Source organism: Notechis scutatus, chromosome 3 (assembly GCF_049901735.1).
Source record: "Notechis scutatus isolate UNSWTSFEM ecotype Mainland chromosome 3, rNotScu1.2, whole genome shotgun sequence".
NCBI lineage: Eukaryota > Metazoa > Chordata > Lepidosauria > Squamata > Elapidae > Notechis > Notechis scutatus.
Genome location: NC_142011.1, coordinates 140,900,717 through 140,921,157, shown reverse-complemented (window position 1 = coordinate 140,921,157; position 20,441 = coordinate 140,900,717). Strand labels below are relative to the sequence as shown.

The window sequence follows — 20,441 nt, the reverse complement described above, 5'->3', positions numbered from 1 at the left end:
GGTTTTAACATGCATTTTCATAAAGTGCTGCAATATCGAACCAGTTTGTTTTACATTATATTGTCGATGTCTTTCAAAGAAATAAGTCCTTCTTCACATATAATGTTATGGTCTGAAGATGGTGCTGTTAACAGCAGATATAAAGTAGATATACAATCTTGCTGATCTTTTTCAACTGACTTTCTGTCTTAATATTGAGCAGGATATATTCAGGGTCACAGACTATTGTGAAGTTTTTCTATGGGCTGCTGCATTGCAGTGCGTGGGAACAACCCAAGAATTAAAATATGTTCTTTGGTTGCTCCTTTTCATTTCAGTGGGAATTCTACAGTGGGAATTCTTGAGCATGTTCTGCTCTTGGGTTTCTGTTGAATTACTCCGCGTTGCCATCCTGCTTCCAAGAATTTAATTTTGGTTATTACATCAATTCTAGAGAACTGAGTTTGAACAAATTATCATTTATCATATTTTTTGGTGTATAAAGACGCACTTCCCCCCCAGTGGGTGGAAATGTCAGTGCATCTTATACAGCGAATGTTGCTGAAGCCCTGCCCACCTGCCGGCCCCCACCCTTTGGCCTCTGCCTCCCAGCAATTTGAGTCCTTGCAGCAAACAGCCTGTTTCAGCTTCAGCACAGCCTGATTAGCACAAGCATCTGATTGTCGGTTGGATCGGCCTCCCGACGATCAGCTGTTTCAGGCTGCAGGGATTGCCATTGCCTATTGCTGTCTCCACGCATCCCGTTTTTGGCCTCTGCGCGCTCAATGTTGCCCTGTTCCGGGCAGCGGGGATCAGAATGGGCAGAAAATGGGACGTGTGAAGGCCAAAAATGGAGCACGCGGAGATGGCAATCGGCGATGGCAATCCCTGCAGCCTGAAACAGCTGATCATCAGGAGGCCGATCCAACTGACAATCAGCTGCTTGTGCTAATTAGGCTGCGCTGAAGCTGACCAGCCTGTTTGCTGCGAGGAGGCAAATTGCTGGGAGGCAGATTTTTTTTTCTTGTTTTCCTCCCCAAAAGCTAGGTGGGCCTTATACTTCGGAGCGTCTTATACTCCGAAAAATATGGTAATGGGGTGTTCTGTATGCTTCACATGGGATTCTTATCACGCTGTAGGTTGACTGATGCACAGCTATTTATCTCTTTTCATATTGCTTTTCGTCCTTTTTTTTTTTCCTCACGTGTTATTAAATGAATGGTCTCTTTGCTTTGGAATACTTAGTTTTAGAGATTTGTTTCAGACTTTATAGGGAGGAGTAGGCCCAGAAGTGAAGGATCTTGCTATGTCTGTAACAGAGAACATTGATTTTTCCATCCCATTCCTGCTGGCTTTGGTATTTTTAGAGGATTTTTAGAGATCTTTTAATCTGATCATGGTTTGGCCATACTGGAGCTAGAGGGAAACCTGTAAATTAGGTCTGTGCATACTTTGAAAATGATTTGGAAAAGTTGCCTTTTGAACTTTCTATAAACACAGCACCTCTCTATTTATGAAAGCAGCTGGTCTTTCTCCAGGTTACTGAAGAAGCCTGAAAACAAGATGTGCCTTCTCTAATTATAATAGGTCAGCTCCTTATAGCAGCCGCATCTTTTTCCAGGCTCGTACAAGCAACCTGGGGGTGGGGGGGATTGGCTGCCTTGGTGAATAGCAGAGATTTTATTACGCTATACACTGTGCTCATGTGAAGTTCAACCATTTCTTCTAGATCCGTGATGGAGAACCTATGGCATGCGTGCCACAGGTGGCACGCAGAACCGTTTGTGCCGGCACTTGAGCCGCAGGCAAACTTACCTCACTGTGCATGAGTGCACCTCACAGCTGATTTTCGGCTGGTTTGAGGCCTTTTTCAGCCTCCCAGAGGCTTGAAAAAAGCCTCTTCATGCTTTGCAGGACGAACAGGCCCGTTTTGTCACTTCCTGTAATTCCAGAAGTGACAAAACGGACCTATTATTCAGCCTGCAAAACCTGCAGAGGCTTTTTTCAAGCCTTTGGGAGGCTGAAAAAGGCCTCAACCCAGCCAAAAATCAGCTGTGAGGCGAAGTGCAGGTAAGGGGGTGGCGTGGGAGGGGATTGATTGCACACGGATGCGCAGGGGACGTGGGGGGCCACGCATTGCCTTCAGCGCGCACACAGTTTTTGGCACAAGAGCCCAAAAAGGTTAGCCACCACTGTTCTAGAAGATCATCCTAGGTGAAAACATGCAGGGTAATTTACTAGTCAGAAATTTGAAAGTGGGGAAGGTATTAGGAGTGTTGAAGGAATACTGCTGCCAATGTTAAAGAATTTTTGGCAGCTCTTCTTTTCCCAGAGTGGGTACAAGCAGAGGGATGATGATGATGATGATGTAGCTTTATACTCAGAGAAGATTTTGCTTATAGGCTTATTTCTTGGTTTTGTACAGGTAGTCCTCGATTTACAACCGTTCGTGTTGTAGTGACCGTTCAAAGTTATAACAGCACTGAAAAAAGTGACTTAAGACCGTTTTTCACACGACACGTTGACCATCCCCCACGGTCACGTGATCAGAATTTAGGCATTTGGCAACTGACTCACATTTATGACAGTTGCAGTATCCAGGAGTCACATGATCCCCTTTTGCGACCTTCTGACAAGCAGACTTAAAATGGTGAAGCCAGATTCACTTAACAGCCGTGTTACTAATTTAACAACTGCCCCGATTCACTTAACAACGGTGGCAAGAAAGGTGGCAAAACTCACATAGCAAATGTCTCTTCACAACATAAATTCTGGGCTCAATTGTGGTCATAAGTTGAGGACTACCTATCTTAGAGAAATTCCTGGACTTAAATAACCTCCTTTCAAAGATTCCTAGATGTGATGTCTGATATCTTTCACTTGTTGGTTACTTGAATCTTTTAACTGCTTGAGACGCTAAGAAAATCATCTGACCTGTTTACAGGGGAATTTTCTCAGAATCTTCATATTCAATCTGAGAGATGGGAAAAATCTGTTTGCATGTAGAAAACCGTATGTGCTGGGTAGGGAGTAGTGTGACATCATGAGATATCACAGCATGCACGGACTGGCCTTTTGTTATTTCAGTGCAAGCTTTTACTTGCACCTTTAACAGTTTCAGTTGTGTAAACTACTTTTTTCCCCCCAAAATTGCTCCATTCTGGCCCATACTGCATTGGGGTTTGATCTTACATCTGAATGTTAATTCTTTGCAAGTGTGTGATGATACCACTATGTATGTGTTTGCTAAAGTAGCTTCAGGGAAGGCAGTAATGGAAAAACCAAATATGGAATAAAAACGAAATGATTTTGGCGTTTGAATGTGTACGCGAAACCTAAGCACAGAGCATGCAAATAGCCGCAAGGCAGTTGGTGTTCCTTTCAGACCCTTCTCATCAGAATCCTAAGAATGTCAGTTTATAGTTTTCAAGGTTGTAGAGATAAGCTCGCAGGCCTGGTGCTGATTTCAGATGAAAAGCTGAGCACACTAGTAAAGATGCACAAATATGCTCTGGTCCTTTTTAAATAGACAACCACCAAGTCCAGCTAGTCTAAATTCCTATTCTAAGAGTAGCATGTTTTGCTTGACAGTTTACTGACATTTTTTGGGTGGTGGTTGGGGGTTCGTTTTTTCCTCTCAGAAACTCACTTTCGTCATGGCTTTTCATCTGATCTCATTTAAAGAAGACGTTTTGGGGGAAAAGGTTGTGTTATTCACCAGTTATCATCAGTAGTCTGAACATATTTACAACTGATGCTCCAATTTATTTACTATTTCGTTTGTTTTTTATACCCTTTATATGCTTTTCCTTAATGATGAGTATGCAGGTTCGTAGAGGGGAGAGAGAGGAGCTGGCCAACTTGATAGGGGTCATCAGATCGGCATTTGAATATTCTGGATATTCTATAATGTAATACCTTGAGTATTACACTGCACTGATTGATCCAACATTACCATCAAAACTACCTTTAGCGTGAAATATACAAGTATGTTAACTGTTGTTTATGATTACTTTTGGCACTTTCCTTATTAAGTTATCCCAGTTGTTTGTAAAGTTAAGATTTCTTAGATTATACGCTGTGCTTGAGAGCCTTGTATGTTGTCCTTTTCCCTTTTCAGCACTTTAGTCATATAGCATCAGCATAATTTTTGTGATTTGCATTTTTCCACCGCTTTTTAAAATCCAATTTCAAACTCTAGGTGCAGGCCTGTTTGGTAAAAATCTGCTGATTTGTATGTGCTTAAAGAACATTGCCCCAAGGAAACATGCTTTGATTCATAAATTTGATCCTTCTAATTATAGTAGATCATATTCCCTTTGTCTTCAAATTCATCCCTGAGAGATAAATAATATGGAATATCAGTGGGAACATTTGCAGGGGCGGGGGGAGCACAGACATATTATATGGAACTATTTCATCTTTCTGTCATTACATCATTCCTTCCCTAATACTTTTCCTATTTTTTATAGTGGTATGGATAGGTGGGGAATGAATGCCATCTGTATTACCAGTGCCTATTGCTTATTATCATTGTAGGAATGACAGTCTGGGAAGGAAAGAGTCGCTTGCTGCAGGTTGCTTATGGCATCAAGCAAATATTTGGAACTTTTAGATATGTTAGATGACATCAGTCACAAGTCTCAGTTTATGGTTAGTAATGATAGTCCAGCACTTTTGAGAAGGATTGGGTTGGGAATGATTTCTCTCACTAAATGCCCATTTGCTAAAAGAGTGAATCATTTGACTATAGACTGTAGTAATTTTAAGGTACTTTTGTCTTGCCTTTGTATGAGTTGGTTAAAGACTTGGCTGAGGCACAAAAATCAACCAGGAATAAGTGAGGAAACCACAAGAAAACCAGATATTCTGGTTCTTACCACACAGGAAAGGACAGTTTGCAATGAGTTAGCTAACAAGAAGCCATGCTTTGAAACTCTGATGTCCTGCAATAGAACAATCTGCTCATTATTTCTTCACTCCCATCCACATATCATGCTAATAAGCAAATCGCATTAAACAGATGTAGTGTCAGTGCAGAAGGTTTCTGTAAGCAACAAGCGAGCAATTCAAAGCATGCCAAAGATCCTTCATTCTTGCTGGCCATCTCACCACTTCCTGCACAGTTATCATTAAATGCTTACAGAGGCTGTTGGGCAGAACACTGAATTTATTCTCTCTCCTGTGAACATCAAAACCAGCTGCCTAACACATGGGCTGTAGAGTGTGGAGGCAAGTGCATGCAATGAGAGAACGATTGACAGTTTAGCTCCAACTCCATATGCTATATTTCTTTGTTGTCAATGTTGTTTTTTAAAATGGTGACAGTTTGTTGGTCTTGTTTAAAAGAGAACTGACAAGAAAGGTACATTGTGATAGTTGCTCATTCTTGCATGCCAAAGCAGAACCGGTTGGATATGGTGGTGCTGGTGAGAGGGGGGACATATGGTGTCCAAGTGAAACGGCAACAGCTACCAAAACGAGTGTGCCAACTGAATTTTCCATCCTTCCCTTGTCAAATGTTGTACTTTCCGTGATAAACATTCGTAAAAATTGCTTTCTACCTGTAGACTGCTGGCCAGGTTTTTTCCCCCCTCATCACCACCAATAAAATCTTTTAACTACAAGAGTCTTTATAAATTTGTAAGGATTCTTTGATTGCATCTGTTTGCGTAAGGTGATACGTAAAAGAGAAGCTGCAGCAGGTAAAATAAGCGGAAGAAAAAAAAGAGTGAAACCTGGAAAGGGGAAAGATGTCCAAATCAAACTAGTAAAGAAAGCTGTTCTTGATGGCAGAATGCCAGCTAATTGGGGAGCGATGAGAACAATAGAGCATCCTGCATAAGGGCAGAGCTGGCTGACAGTTTCATCAAGAGAATTATGCATATACTGTGTTACCCATTCTTAACACAGTTGATTGACAAATGTGTTACTTGGTTTTTAAAAGAACAGGGAATTCAATTTTGTGAGCTCAAAAGTAGGTGTACTTGTACATCACAAAGATTGATAAATTGTTTTCCAAGAATGTGTAACCTTTAAGAAAAAGAATAGCAAACATAAAAGGAATGTATATGGAAAGCTTGGTAGAATTTAGAAATACTGTCCTAGACCTAGACCATGTGAGCTGGAAACCAGAAAACAACAACAAAAACAACCAACAAAAACCTGCTGAAATATCAGAAAACACCAGAATACTTCTGAGCCCTTTTCCAGAGGGTTGCATGCTCCTTGATCACTAAAGTATGTGACTATTTTTTAGTGGCATGATTTTAAGAAACTTTTTTGTTGTTGAGTTAAACTCTAAGCAGCTATGTTACACTTATGGACATAATCCTGCTACCCAAATAGATCTTGTCCTCTTCAGTGGTGGCATCACATCATTTCCACTCCCTCTCTGGGGTTGAAAAAAGTATGTGAAAAATGCTTTCTGGTGGGGGAAATTTTAGTTTAGTCTTCCCACTGAACAAAATGTGGATGGAGAATTGTGTGTGTGTGTGTGTGTGTTTGTGTTGCTGTTTTAAACCTTTCAAGGTAGAGACTTTACTGGTTTCTACCCCACGTCATCTGGGCTTTTTGCTTTGCAGCCCATTGAGGCCAGGAAGCCTCCAGCTTAAATCTCCATTTGAGAGAGGGCTTGAAATACAGTTTTGCTTAGGACCAATTCGGTACTCCTTTCCCCTGCTTATCATGTGCAAGTCGACATGCATTGATTATTTTCCTCTGCTTGCTTTTTTTTTTAAAAACGTAAAATTTCCTGCAATTTCCCAGATCTATGGACTCTTTTTTTTTTTTTAATGCTTCAGCATTGCAGTTTTGACTCAGCAAACATTAGGATTCCCCATAAATATTGGGAACAAAGGGATTTTCTGTAAACATTGCAAATTGAAGTGTCAGATTCCTCTATAGCAGTGATCCCCAACCTTTTTGACGCCGCGGCCCGGTACCGGCATCAGCTGGGCGCCGCGGCCCGGTACCGGCATCAACTGGGTGCCGCCATCTTTTTGACGAAAAAGTGCTTCCGGTGACCTCACCGGAAGCACTTTTTCGTCAAAAAAATGGCGGCGCAGCGCTCCGGTGAGCTTTTCGGGTAGAAATGGCTTTCTACCCGGAAAAGCTCACCGAGGCATGCGCCATCTTTTTGATGAAAAAGTGCTTCGGTGAGCTTTCTTACCCGGAAAAGCTCACCGGAAGCACTTTTTTACCAAAAAAAGATGGCGGCACCCAGCAACCAGCGGCCCGGTAAGACTTGTTCCGCGGACCGGTACCGGTCCGCGGACCGGCGGTTGGGGACCCCTGCTCTATAGGATTATCTTGGTCCTGTGCAAGCAAAATATCCAACCTCTATGCCCTAGCCTTCCTCAGTGCCCTCTCTTTAGGCCAGAGGTAGGGAACGATGTCCCCTTTATGACTTGTAGAGTTCAACTCCCAGAATTCCTGAGCCTGCATGAGCATTAATTATGAGCCAAAGCAAGAATACTTAGCTCATTCTGTTGAACTCAAAATTCAATTCCTGAAATTCTTGGCTATAATTATGCTGGCTGGGGAATTCTGGGAATCGAAGGCTACACATCTGAAATCACCAAGGTTAGAAAGATTGCTCTGTGGCAGCTGCACAAAGGACAGGCTCCCTTATGTCAATGGCCAGCAGAAATAGAAGGATGCTTGATTCTATCAGTTCTCTCCTGAACTGATGTGTAAGTTAGCCCCAAAGAAATACAGCATTTACAATCAAAACCAAAAATCTGAATAATATTTTTGGGGGCTATCATTATTTTAACCAACAGCTTTTACTTAACAGCAGCACTTTAGGGGTGGTGGTGTACGTTTAGGCTTTCTCACTCAAAAGTCATTTTCTTTCTAATTTGGGGACATTTGTTTTATTTCCAACTCCCATTAATTATGAGCCAAAGCAAGAATACTTAGCTCATTCTCTTAAACCCAAAATTCAAAGACTAGAGTTTATTTTAAGAAAGAATACCAGTATTTTGTGTGTGTGTGTGTGTGTATTGTGTAATCATCAGGTTCTCCTTTCACCTGGAAGCCCTGAAGGAAGATGATTAGGGTGCTTTTTCATTGTAGGGTGTGGTAAAGTGCAGTAAAGAAGTTGGAAAATGCCTTGTTTGCTAAAAGGATGAATCAGGAAATCCTAGTAGATTGACTGTGTAAAACAGCACTCCATCCCCAAATCTGAACACTTAAACTCATGAGGTACTTGCTACACATTTTGGTTTTCTAGAGACATGCTGTAAAATGTTCTTGCCACTCACTTCCCTTCTCCTCATATGCAAAGTCTCATATACTCTTCTGGTTTGTTATAACAATAGCACTTAGACTTATATACTGCTTCACAGAGCTTTACAGCCCTGTCTAAGCAATTTACAGAATCAGCATATTGCCCCCAACCATCTGGGTCCACATTTTACCGACCTGGGAAGGATGGAAGGCTGAGTCAACCTTGAATCTGGTGAGATTCAAACTGCTGAAATGCTGGCAGTCAGCAGAATGCAGCATTTTAACTACTACGCCACAGCGGCGCTTATGTTCTAAGAAAAGAAGTTTCCATGACTATGACTTCTGATGGGTAGACCTCGACGTACGCCCATAATTGAGGCTAAAATTTCTATAGTTAAACAAATTTTGCCTCGTTTTTACTATCTTTTGCCACAGAGTTAAGTGAATCAGTGCATTTGTTAAGTTACTACCACGGTTATTAAGTAAATCTGACTTCCCCATAGACTGCCTGTCAGAAGATTGCAAAAGATGACCACATGATCTCTGGACACTGCAACCGTCATAAATATATACCATTTGCCAACCTCCAAAATTTTAATCATGTGACCATGGGGGTCATAAGTCTGAAAAATAGACTTTAAAAATAGTCTCTTTTTCCAGTGCCTTTGTAACTTTGAACAGTCACTAAACAAATGCTTGTAAGCTGAGAACTTCCTGTCCTGCTAGAAAATCAGAATGATTTGGGTATGATTTAATACTCTGTTACAAAAGCTCTCAGACATAGGTGAATAATTCTTTTGAAGGTTTGGGACTGCTAAGTGGGTACGCAATTGGGCGGGGAGAGAGTTTTATTTTTCTTTTATTTTTAACGGTGACATGATTATTAACACAGTTTTAAAATGGCAAGAAATAGTGCTGGTTTTAGCAGTTATGGTCAGAAGAGAACAGGGAGAGGGAATTTGGGGGTGAGGGCTAAAGATAATTTTTCTCTCGTTTCCCACACAAGGAGCTGGTTTGAAGATGAGCAGTTGAGAACAGCAACTGCTTTACCTCATAATAAACAAGTGTACTAAGTTCTTAGTATTAAAATATATGCGCAGAAGTAGAAATAATGATTTGGTGAAAGATTCATGAAGGATAAATTTATCAATGGCGGCTAGTCATAATAGCTGTATTACTCCTGACCTTTTAAGACAATATGTTTTTCAGCATAATTGCTGCAAACTCCTTTGGGAGAATACTCTTGTATATATGTCCTGCTGGTAGACATCATAGGCCTCTAGTGGGCCAGTATGGAAACAGGATACTGGGTTAAATAGGTCTTTGGGTTGATTCAGCAGGGCCTTTCTTCTGGTTTGACAGATGTGATAAACTTGCATGTGAACAATAACCTCCAAAGTGGTCACACCTTTGGTTTATATGAAACTCGTAAGATGACTTTAAAATAAGATGACTATTACCACAAGAATTATTTCAAAGCGACAAGTGTTTTTATTCAGATTTCCTGGTAGAGATGGGGGAACTTCCTGGTATTTCCATCAACTTTTAATAAGTTTGTCTCTATTCAGAACTGTAGAAAATTCTACTTATTACTTGTTTTTTATTATACAAAGTTTTGTGCTTTGTATGGAAAGCATACACATATGTTATGCTAAGGGCAGAGATGGAAAAGCAAGAAATGTTTGCTTTAAGTTTATATGTGATGAATTAACAGAATAATAGAGTTGCAAGGGACCTTGGAGGTCTTCTAATCCAATCAAGCAAGAGACCCTATACCATTTTAGACAAATAGTTGTCCAATCTCTTCTTAAAAACCTCCAGTGTTGGAACCCCTATAACTTTTGGAGGTAAGCTGTTCCACTGATTTAATTGTTCTAACTGTCAGGAAATTTCTCCTTAGTTCTAAGTTGGTTCTTTCCCTGATTAGTTTCCATCAATTGCTTCTTGTCCTGCCTTCAGGTGTTTTGGATAATAGGTTGACTCCCTCTTCTTTGTGGCAGCCTCTCAAATATTGGAACACTGTTATCATGTTACCCTTAGTCCTTCTTTTCATTAAACTAGACATACCGAATTTCTTCATATGGTTTAGCCTCCAGTTCCCTAATTGTTTTTGTTGGTCTTCTCTGCACTTTTTCTAGCATCTCAATATCTTTTTTATATTGTGACAATCAAAACTGGATGCAATATTCCAAGTGTGGTCTTACCAAGGCATTATAAAGTGGTACCAGATCTTGATTCTGTCTCTCTTGATGCAGCCTAGGACTACATTGGCTTTTTTAGCAGCTGTAATACATTGCTGGCTGATATTTAAGTGATTGTCCACTAGGACTCCCAAGATCTCTCTCGTAGTTGCTACTGTTGAGCCAGGTCCCACCTAGGTCCCATTTGGTTTTTCTTGCCTAAATGTAGAACCTTGTTTTTGTTACATAATTTATAGAAGTTCAATTGAGATGTGCTTCTGTAAATTATTTGTATTGTTATGTATTTCTAATATACTTGACAAACATGACTATTTTATTTTGGAGTATCTTTCCTGTGATAATAAGTAGTTTTAATACCAAGTGGATGAATACAGACTTTGGGGTTACATAAACCTACAAAAAGCTTTGAATAAAATTCCAAGAGCCCCCCCTGAACTGTTATTAAATATATTGGAAATTTACTCTGCGTTAAATCAATAAAATAAAATGCCTTTTTTTTTTGCTTTTAATTGCCTCCATCCAACATGTCACTCAAAAGGTAAAGGCCTTTGCCCTCACCCCCAAATGTATAGTCCTGTTTTATGCACTCAGATTCAAATTCTTGCATTTGAAATTAGTATAAGGCTGGGTTTCCTGAAAAACCATGTTCATTTATTACTCCCTGAGCATACAAATTTAGATAAACAGGATCATCTCTGTTTCTCAGGCAATAATTAATTTGTATATTAAATATTTACATCACAATTTAAGTAGATGCTGGAATGCTACAATAATAAACACGTAAAAACAAACTATGATAAAAGCAATAACATCACAGTATTGCCTAGACAACTAATATACTGCAAGTTGATGGTGACTTCAAGTTGATCTGAACTCACTGGTTAGAATTAAAATTAATATTTTCAGTCAGCACTTAAATGAAACAATGTTGGTGTTAGACTGGCTTCAGAATGAGCTATACCCAGAGTGCTAGAGTTCACACAATATATTTCAGTAGTGTTTGAGGTAACATGGCAACATTAATCAGAATGTCTTAACAGAATTATTCATCTTTTATTGGTTCATATTTAAAGTGCTGTGAGATACTAACACTGCTGTCCCACTGGAAATGAATTAAATTGTGTCTATATTGGGATTCAGGCTTTCTGTGAAAAGAGAAGAGCAAACATGAAAACTATAGAAGAGCAAACATAATTCTATAAATTTCTGTTCCGAAGTAAATCCCTTTGAGTTTAATTGGACTTGATGAGCATCGGAATGCATTTTGATTTCATTTAAGTCGTATTTTCTAACTCCTTCTCCTGAATTTCTTCAGAAAATGTTAATTTTCATTTGTCATTACATAAAAATGATTACACCAATTAAAAACATACATAGGTACATACTCTTTAATTATAGTGCCTTTTTAGGTATATTACCATGGCCACTTCAGCAACTAAAATATTTCAGTTGTTTGTGGGTTTTGTATGCTGCTTGTCAAGTCTGAAGAAGTGGAACATCATCTAAAACGTATTATTTAAGAATGAAGGAGCAAGAAAAATGCCATGTTTTATGCTGTTTGTACTTTAATTATCTTTTTGTACTTTACTCAGGTATTGCTGATCAATTAATTTCTTCCGTATTTGAAAGAAAAAAAATAACTTGCCAAAATTATAAATAAATTTAGTTGTAAGTACAAATCTAAAGCCAGCAGGGGTGGGATAGGGGGTGGGGAGACTGGTTTACAGCAGATGTATTATATATTTTTGAAGAAAGAAAGAAAGAAAGAAAGAAAGAAAGAAAGAAAGAAAGAAAGAAAGAAAGAAAGAAAGAAAGAAAGAAAGAAAGAAAGAACAGTTCATGCCTTGCAGAATAAATCTCAAATATGGAAATAGATAATTTTCTTAAATGTCAATAATATACTTAAGTGAATAGCCTTCTCTTCTGTATTCCTAATAGGATTAAATGATATTATCTCTTTATCATCTGAATTTTTCTCTTTGCTGTTACTTAGTTAATTGTTGGAGCCTGTGCTAGTTAACCAGGTGAAACTTTCCATGAGAAAATCTAGCTGTAGAGATGATTAGTTCTCTTTTGATCTTGGTCAGTTTGGTTGAATGTCCAGTTTTGTCTATTTTTTCATCATCCCATATAATCAGATTTGGGTCCAGGTGGAAAGTTCAATTATATCCCTACCCTCAATTACCCTCTTCCAAGTCCCCCCCCCCTCTTTTCCTATAGTAGTCCCACCCTCCCACTTCCTTAGTTGGTTCTGTTAAGTCCCTTCAATCTCCTTTAGTTCTGGGAAACTGGAGCTACGCATTTGGAATAAGGAGTTTCTCTTGTTTATTACACATAAGTTTTTCAAAAATGACAAATGGATAATTCTGCTGACATAATTTTGAAATGGATTGTTTTTCCCTCCTGGTTTAAATGTATGTCCCTAATAATTATAAGTTTGTAGTAATAATAATTACTAATAATTTTTCAGTTTAAGACTGCCTATGAATTCTGAACTTGCTTTATCAGTTGCACTGTTTATTTATTAAATCAGTACCACTATGTCCCAGAAGAACCAGCCCATGGCTGTACAGAATAGATTTCATGAAAAGTAAGCAGCTCACTGTATTGTTTGCATGAATCTGGATTTGCTTAGTCATTATTGCTGAGCTGATTGTACTTTACCAAATGCAGCCTGGAGTTGTTTGGGTTTTGTTTGTTTGTTTGTTTGCTGCTCCCTTGTTAGCATGAATATTTCCATTTGCCTCAGTGGAAACCTAGAATTTTAGCATGCTAAAAATATTTTTGGACATCCCACGGAGCCATAGTGGAACAAGCTTTCATCAACTCGGACTGTATGAGACAACATACCAACAACCACCTTGACCAAATGTTTCTCCTCTTGCACCTCAGTTTCTGGGACAAATGACTTGACACATGGTTAAAAAATGGGGAAGTTAAAACAGGGGAAAAGATGCTTTAGTGAGTCAGTTAACAGCTGTGGGTTTTGCACTGACTGGTCGTGTGTTCTGAAATGAGGGCTCAGAATAAAACACTTTCAGATCGTGAAGGATTAAAGATACTGGTGGCTCTCTTAGGAGTGGTAGTTGGAAAATGTGGCCTCTCTCTAGCTAGCCCCAAAGCACTTTTGTTGTCTTGGGCTTGTCAGATAATGGGCTCTTTTGTATACTTCTGATATCTTAAATTAATGTTGAAAAGCTTAAAGAGGTAAAGGTTCCCCTGCACATGCGTGCTAGTCGTTTCCAGCACTGGGGGAGGTGCTTATCTCTGTTACAAAGCTGAAGAGACAGCGCTGTCCGAAGACGTCTCTGTGGTTATGTGGCCAGCATGACTAAATGCCGAAGGCGCACGGAGTGCTGTTACCTTCCCACCAAAGTGGTGCCTATTTTTCTACTTGCATTTTTACATGCTTTCGAACTGCTAGGTTGGCAGAAGCTGAGACAAGTAACAGGAGTTCACTCTGTTACGTGGTACTAGGGATTCGAACCGCTGAACTGCCGACTTTTCTGATTGACAAGCTCAGCGTCTTAGCCACTGAGCCACTGTGTCCTCTGTTGAAAAGCTTAGTAGCTAGCATATTAAAAAAAAAGAATCAACTCTTATTATGATTGAGTTTCCTTAAACAAGAAATTGGCTTCTTTGCAAGTATAACTTTGATGAGAACTTCTTTCCAGTTCAGAACCTGTAATCAACGTCATCGTCGTCTTCTTCTTCTTTTTTTTTTTTTGCCTTCTCACTCTCTTCCCACCTGACTTTAGACATATGAAAATCCACGAGAAGGATGCAACGGGTGCCACAAGTACAACCCCTGCCTCTCCACTGAAACGCAGGCGCTTGTCCACCAAACGAAAATTCAGTCCTGAGACCGAGGCCGAGAAGGAAGAGCAGAGTCCAGCAAAGAAGGTCCTCTAGCCAAAAAAAAAATAAAAAATCCTGCAACTTATGAATTCAGTTAAATCATTTAAAAAGGGAAAGAAGGCAACATATAATAGAGCTTTAGAATAGCCCCCTCCCCAAACTTGGCAACTTTAAGACTTGTGGACTTCAACTCCATGGCTGGGGAATACTGGGAGTTGAAGTCCACAAGCCTTAAAGTTGCCAAGTTTGGAGACCTCTGCTTTAGAAGTTGTGCATACTTCTTATGAAAGTATTATGCAGTATTTTGGATAAAGACTTGTACTTAACAAAGTAACTAGTCAGGACAAGAAATAAAAACGTTGTGGGCTTTTCTCCAGCTCCTGTAGTTCCCAGGCAACAGAAGATGTTATGAAGATGTCTATTTATCTATGCTGATCTCCATTATTTACCTAAAGGACTGATGTTAAATAAATGATAGTGTATAAAACAGTATAACTTTGGATTATCTCCAAAGATTCATGGTAAAATATTAGTGAAAACCACCTCTGTCAACATGGCAACTTCAAACAATGTTTTGAGTTCTGCATTTTGATTCTTTGTACTTATTATTATTATTTGGAATAATTTCATTCCTACACTAGATTTGTTTGGAGTGAGTGACGATTGATTGTGATCCAGTTGTTTTGCCTGATAACTTAGAGAAATGAAGTAATTTCCTCCATATGTTCATATTCTGTGTAATGTGGAGTATCTCTTAAAGGGATAAGTTGGAGTAGAATGATAGAAATATCCAAACAAGTCAAAAGGGCTGGTTAAATAAAATTGCTTTGTAAGGAAATATTCACATTTCATAATGTGGAGGACTTTTTTTAATGGATTTCCAAATACAAAAAGAAATTCCTGGTTAATTTTGGAGTTTATCCTTATTGGTCCATATAGAGTAAGTCCCTTTTTGTAACATTTAGCCAAGGGATAAAGCAGTGAATTATTTACCAGCTGAAATATATTGCTTTCAAAAATTGTTACTTGAATTGCAGCCTGGGTTTGAAAATTTCTTCTTTTTTTAAAACCATGAACAGGTTGTGGAGGAACCACAAAATGGCGAAAGTGAAAAAAGGGCTGATGAAATTTATCGATGTCCAGTCTGTTTCAAAGAATTCTCTTGCAAGTATGGGCTGGAAACCCACATGGAAGTACATCCAGATACCTCATTGAGGTAAGAATAGAGCCATGAGATAGTTTGTGAAACACAAGATATTTCATGCTGATGTCACATGTAGCAAACCTGAGACACGTTTGAACTCTAAAGGGACCTGTTTCTAATGAAATGGGCTCTGCGGGCATTTTTAAGCATAATTATGAGGCCTCATGGCTGTTACCATTACTTTTACTATCTTCGTGACAAAATAAAATACATCTTGGGAGGCAAAATTTTGGCCTTGGAGAATTCTGGAAGCCCATACATCTTACAGTTTGCCAAGTTTGGGAAACTGTGGTATGGATGGTGTGATCTTTGTGCAATCAGGTCTCCCATGAATGTACTAATCTGTTCTCATTTTCTGTTCTCTAATCTACATGATACTGTTTGCACTCAAATTATAGTGTGGTGCAAGGCTGGGAATTAATCTAGCATAGAGTATCAATCAGTAGTTGAGAGACAGGTCTAAGATGTGTCTCTCAATAAGTCTCTTTGTGGCACTCAGAGACTTTGAGTTCCCATAGCACAATAGATTGTGCTAAAAAATGAGGTTGGGCAGTGTGAAGTTCAGATGTTGTAAGAACTTGGCTGTTCTTTTAGCAGGCCATATGAACCAACCTGTCACACGTTATAATTTAGCAGTTTGTGCCTAAGCTGTTATGTGAACCTGGTAATTGTGTTCTGTTACTCTGTTTGATTTAGCATGGAATGTGAACTTGATCACTTGTAACATTATATAATTCTAAGTTTCCACTTTCTAGGGGTTTTTTTGTTTGGTTAAGTTGGCTTTTAACAACAACAAATTCTCACATTTGAAAGTGCCATACAGTTTAATTTAGTCCATTGATGTGCCTAATGTAATTTTGATAATGTTAATGACATGAAATAGATCAGCAGTATTGGCAAACTAAATCTAACGTTGAAGGGATAGCAAGTACGTCATAATTTATTTTTAATTGCATCGTTCTATGAAGCCTCCTGAAATATTTTTGGCATAATAAGTCCTTGGGATTTAAGTGCACGCAGGATTATTGTGCAAATCAATAAAGTCTGAGAAGTGGCTGTTAGTCTTGCCTTTGAAAACTCTGCAAAGAGAGGCTGTCAGTTGACCAGGTGGATTCAATCCCATTCTGCTACTGTCAAATTAGCAAGTGAATAGGAAGGGGTTGATCAGTCTGATACTTGGCGAGTGAGCAATGCACCACTGCATTTTGAATGTAAATGTAAATCTCAAAACACATGCATTGATTAGGTGAGAGACTTGTCTTTTGGGGCGGTGGAAGGAAGCCTCTTTTGACGAGACACTTTGCTTTAGAAGATGTGACACTTTTAAAGTATGCATTTGCAATAATTACAGCTAAGGGCAGCCCTCTCCATGAGTGCTATGTGTGTGTCTGTATGCAAAATAATAGGGTCCTTCGTGGCACTGACAATGGGCTGCAAATGAGGTGCTTACCCTAGAATTTACTCTTCATGTCTAGACTCTTGTCCTATTGAAACAACCTGAAGCTAGCCACACTGGCTAGTTAGGGCAGAGGCATCTCTGACTGATGTCTTCTAGGGACCATCATCATCGCCACTAGAAGGTAGGCACAACACTGCCCTTTTCATCCTGGTTTCCCTCCTGCTAGGATTTAGTTAAGACTCTAGTTTTCTCTTCAGTCAGGCCAGCCAGCAGGGCTCCAGCTATTTCGGTGCATTTATATAGGAGCATGATATAATTAGCTGAACTAGGAAATGCCACATGGCCAATAGGGAAAAAAACAAGCAGTCTTTCACATGTTGGTTTTTTTTTTTTTTTTCCTCCTCTGAAACTGCCCCATGCCTGGTTTGGTTTTCCTACCGAAGATATAAATGTTACTTGCCCTCAGCATTCAACAGCTTTCAGCAGTAGCAAAACTGAGTTACTCATAAAGTAATGATGAATGAGGATTTTAAATCATAGAATCAAGATTAAAGCCACTAAGACCATTCTGCGTAAGTGTTTTTAGCATATCCAGCAAAGAGGGACTTATCACTTTTGGGGTAATTCGTTTCATTGTTAAACTTCATATGGCAATAAAAAAGTTTTTTTTTTCCTAACATTCAGTTGGAATTTCCCTTCAATTTAAATCCATTATTATGTATTGTTGAATTTTTTTTAAGCAATGGAGATTAAGTATTGATTTTCTTCTGTGTGACATCCTTTTAGGTAGCCTCCTAAATTTCATTTACACACACACACACACACACACACAGAGCTCCCGTACATTTTCTCCCTCCTATTTTCCCCCTAACAACAGCCCTGTGAGGTGGGTTGACTGAGAGAGAGAGAGTGACTGGCCCAAAATCACCAGCTGGCTTTCATGGCTAAGGTGAAATTTGAACTCATTTTTACCTAAAAGGATGTTGCATAGAACAAGATCGGTTTTTGGATTACCATATTCTTCTTTCCTGTTCATCCTTGTTGCTTTCTCTGAACCTATTTCAATTTCATTGAATGCTCTTTAAAGTGCAGTGCCGGCATCTGGAAACTCAAAGTGAGATCTGACCAATGTTAGAAGTATTTTCTCCTGTGGTTTGGAAATTACACATCAATTGATCAGTTGCTTCTCTCTCTCTCTCTCTCTCTCTCTCTCTCTCTCTCTCTCTCTCTCTCTCTCTCTCTCTCTCTCTCTCTCCCTCTCCCTCTCCCTCTCCCTCTCCTCTCTCCCTCCCTCCCTCCCTCCCTCCCTCTCTCTTTCTTTCTCCATCTCACACTGCTGAGTCATACTGATTTTTCAGCCATCTGCTACTCAGAAAACGTCTCCACACCTAATATTGCTTAACTTGGTACTCTATCCTGTTCAGACTATTTCAGGCTTCTACATGCATTACTTTTAGATTTGTCTTTTAAAAAGCTCAACTTTTCAGCCTTTTTCCCAGCTTATCAAGCTCATTTCTAAATTGTATTTTTGTCTTCTTAGGGTGTTAGGCATCCCTTCCACTTTTGTGTCATTTGCAAATTGGATAAGTATTTGCTTTACTTCATCCAATTCCTTAATAAAACCACGTTCAAGAATTCAGGGCCCATGATCAAATTTTAACACTCCGCTCATTTGATGAAGAACTGCTCTTTAAGTATGATTTTCAAACCCACCTATATGATCGAGTTTGTTTCATGTGATTTCGTGTGCCTTTTACTAGTCTGTTAGACAGTATGACATGAGACAGTTTATTAAATGCTTTGCTGAAACTAAGATTTGTCTAGAGCAGTCTGGTAAAGTAAGATTGGTTGTTGTTGCTAGCAAGCCCATGTTGACTTCTGGTAATTGTTAACATTGTTTTTTAAAGCACACCAAGATCATTCTCTTTGTGGTCTGCTTTATAATCTTCCCAGGCATCAGGGCTGGATGTTCTGTAATTCCTTGGATTTTCATTTTCATCTTCCATTACCTGGTACTTCACCCCTTCTGGATTTCTGGAATTTAATACAAAAAAGCTTGACCAAGTCCCTCAGCAAGTTCTGAGAGGTACCCCAGGTTGCAGTCGGAAACTATTCTACTTAAATAGGTGTTCCCTGTCTGTCTTTCTGTCAGTCTCAACTGTCAATCCAGCTCCTTCATTCTGCTTTTCAAAGTTGCTTAGGCGAATGCAAACCCTCCTGTTGGTGACAACTGAACAAAAATACAAGATAGTTTCATTTTTGGGCAGTTGATTGGAGGTTTGTACCTGATACTGGTTTCATTCTTATTTTGCCTTTCCTTGACAGCCAGCCTACCATGGTTCTTAGGTTTCTGTCCGTCTTCCTATCTGCCCGTTTTCTACGTCATAGCTCTCTAAGAATGAAAAACAATGCCTGACTCACAGTAAACCAGTGTTTGGTGGAATGTTGGGGTATATAGCATTGCACATAATTCTTGAAATGTATTTTTTTAAAACCAACTGAAGGTAAACCTCTGCAGGATCCCTGTCTTTATTGCTTTGTGTTTGTGATGCGAGATTGGGGAACTGGAAGTAACTGTGTGCACTGAAAGGTGGTATCCCTTCACATTAAGTTCTGTAATGTATGGCCCTAAATGTCTACCTGAGTTTAAAAGGGAAAAGGGCTAAGTATGTGTCAAAGCTTGGTTTAGATATTATGGTTGCTAGGAAAATACCTGAGGGGATAGGGTTAGATCATTTTATCCTATTCTGCTTCTTGAAGGTTTGGTGCTGAAAATATGATGTGAATAATCAGAGATTTTACAATCAACTACACTTTTGAATACAATTAGGCAAAGAGAGAGAGAAGAACCAACTTTGATGAATAAGAGCTTTTAGATCTGAATGGGGCCAGATTTTTATGAACACGTAAGCCTGCGAAGTGAACAGCTAAGTCTCTGACATATGTTTACTTTCTGTTTATTACTTTTATTAGCAAATATTGACTCCTTTTCTTCAATTTATACCTCCTGCCCTGTCTCCTCCCTGTTCTGTCCTCCACAAATTCTAAACTTGTATAAACTTGCTTAGTCTCCTCTCAGCTGCTCCTCATGCTTTAATTGTCAATTTCTTCCTTGACCATTATCAAACCTTTCCCTGGGAGGCTCTACTTTCACTTTAGCTGAAAGCCAGAATGGGAATCTTAATATGAAAATTCCAGTGTGCTCTGAGAAGTTACCAGAGCTTCCTGGTTGCAACCTAAACTTGTGCATGGAGTGTTCTTCTAGAAGAAACAGCAAACCTGTTGGGCAGGGTGAGCAATATTATTTCCATACAGCAGCTGGCATGATATACTGGGGAATTAATTGAGTCCCATCATAGTATAGAACCTCTTTTCTTGCAGCTAAAAGCTCCTGATTGTGTTTATAAGCTGTTGAATAACAGTTGTCTTGTCCCACTATCTGTTGGTCAGATTTTCACCCTTGGCTCTTTTCCCTTTAGTATTAATGCCAGCTCCTCTAGTGCCAGTAACTGGGGATTAATGCAGCTGTTTGATCCCATTTCTCAGAGACTTCTGGGCAAAAGACTGG

The 20,441-nt window shown here is 39.3% G+C and overlaps 1 protein-coding gene across 17 annotated transcripts in view; it reads left to right on the top strand.

Annotated features, from left to right (window-relative positions):
- RREB1 (ras responsive element binding protein 1) overlaps nt 1-20,441 on the top strand; it is a 171,848-nt gene that overhangs the window by 120,719 nt on the left and 30,688 nt on the right. For all 17 annotated transcript variants that reach the window (XM_087961270.1, XM_087961257.1, XM_087961259.1 and 14 more), the window contains 2 exons: nt 14,171-14,315; nt 15,350-15,486. In XM_087961270.1, the coding sequence (XP_087817396.1) occupies nt 14,171-14,315; nt 15,350-15,486 (282 nt within the window). The remainder of the gene's footprint in view (nt 1-14,170; nt 14,316-15,349; nt 15,487-20,441) is intronic.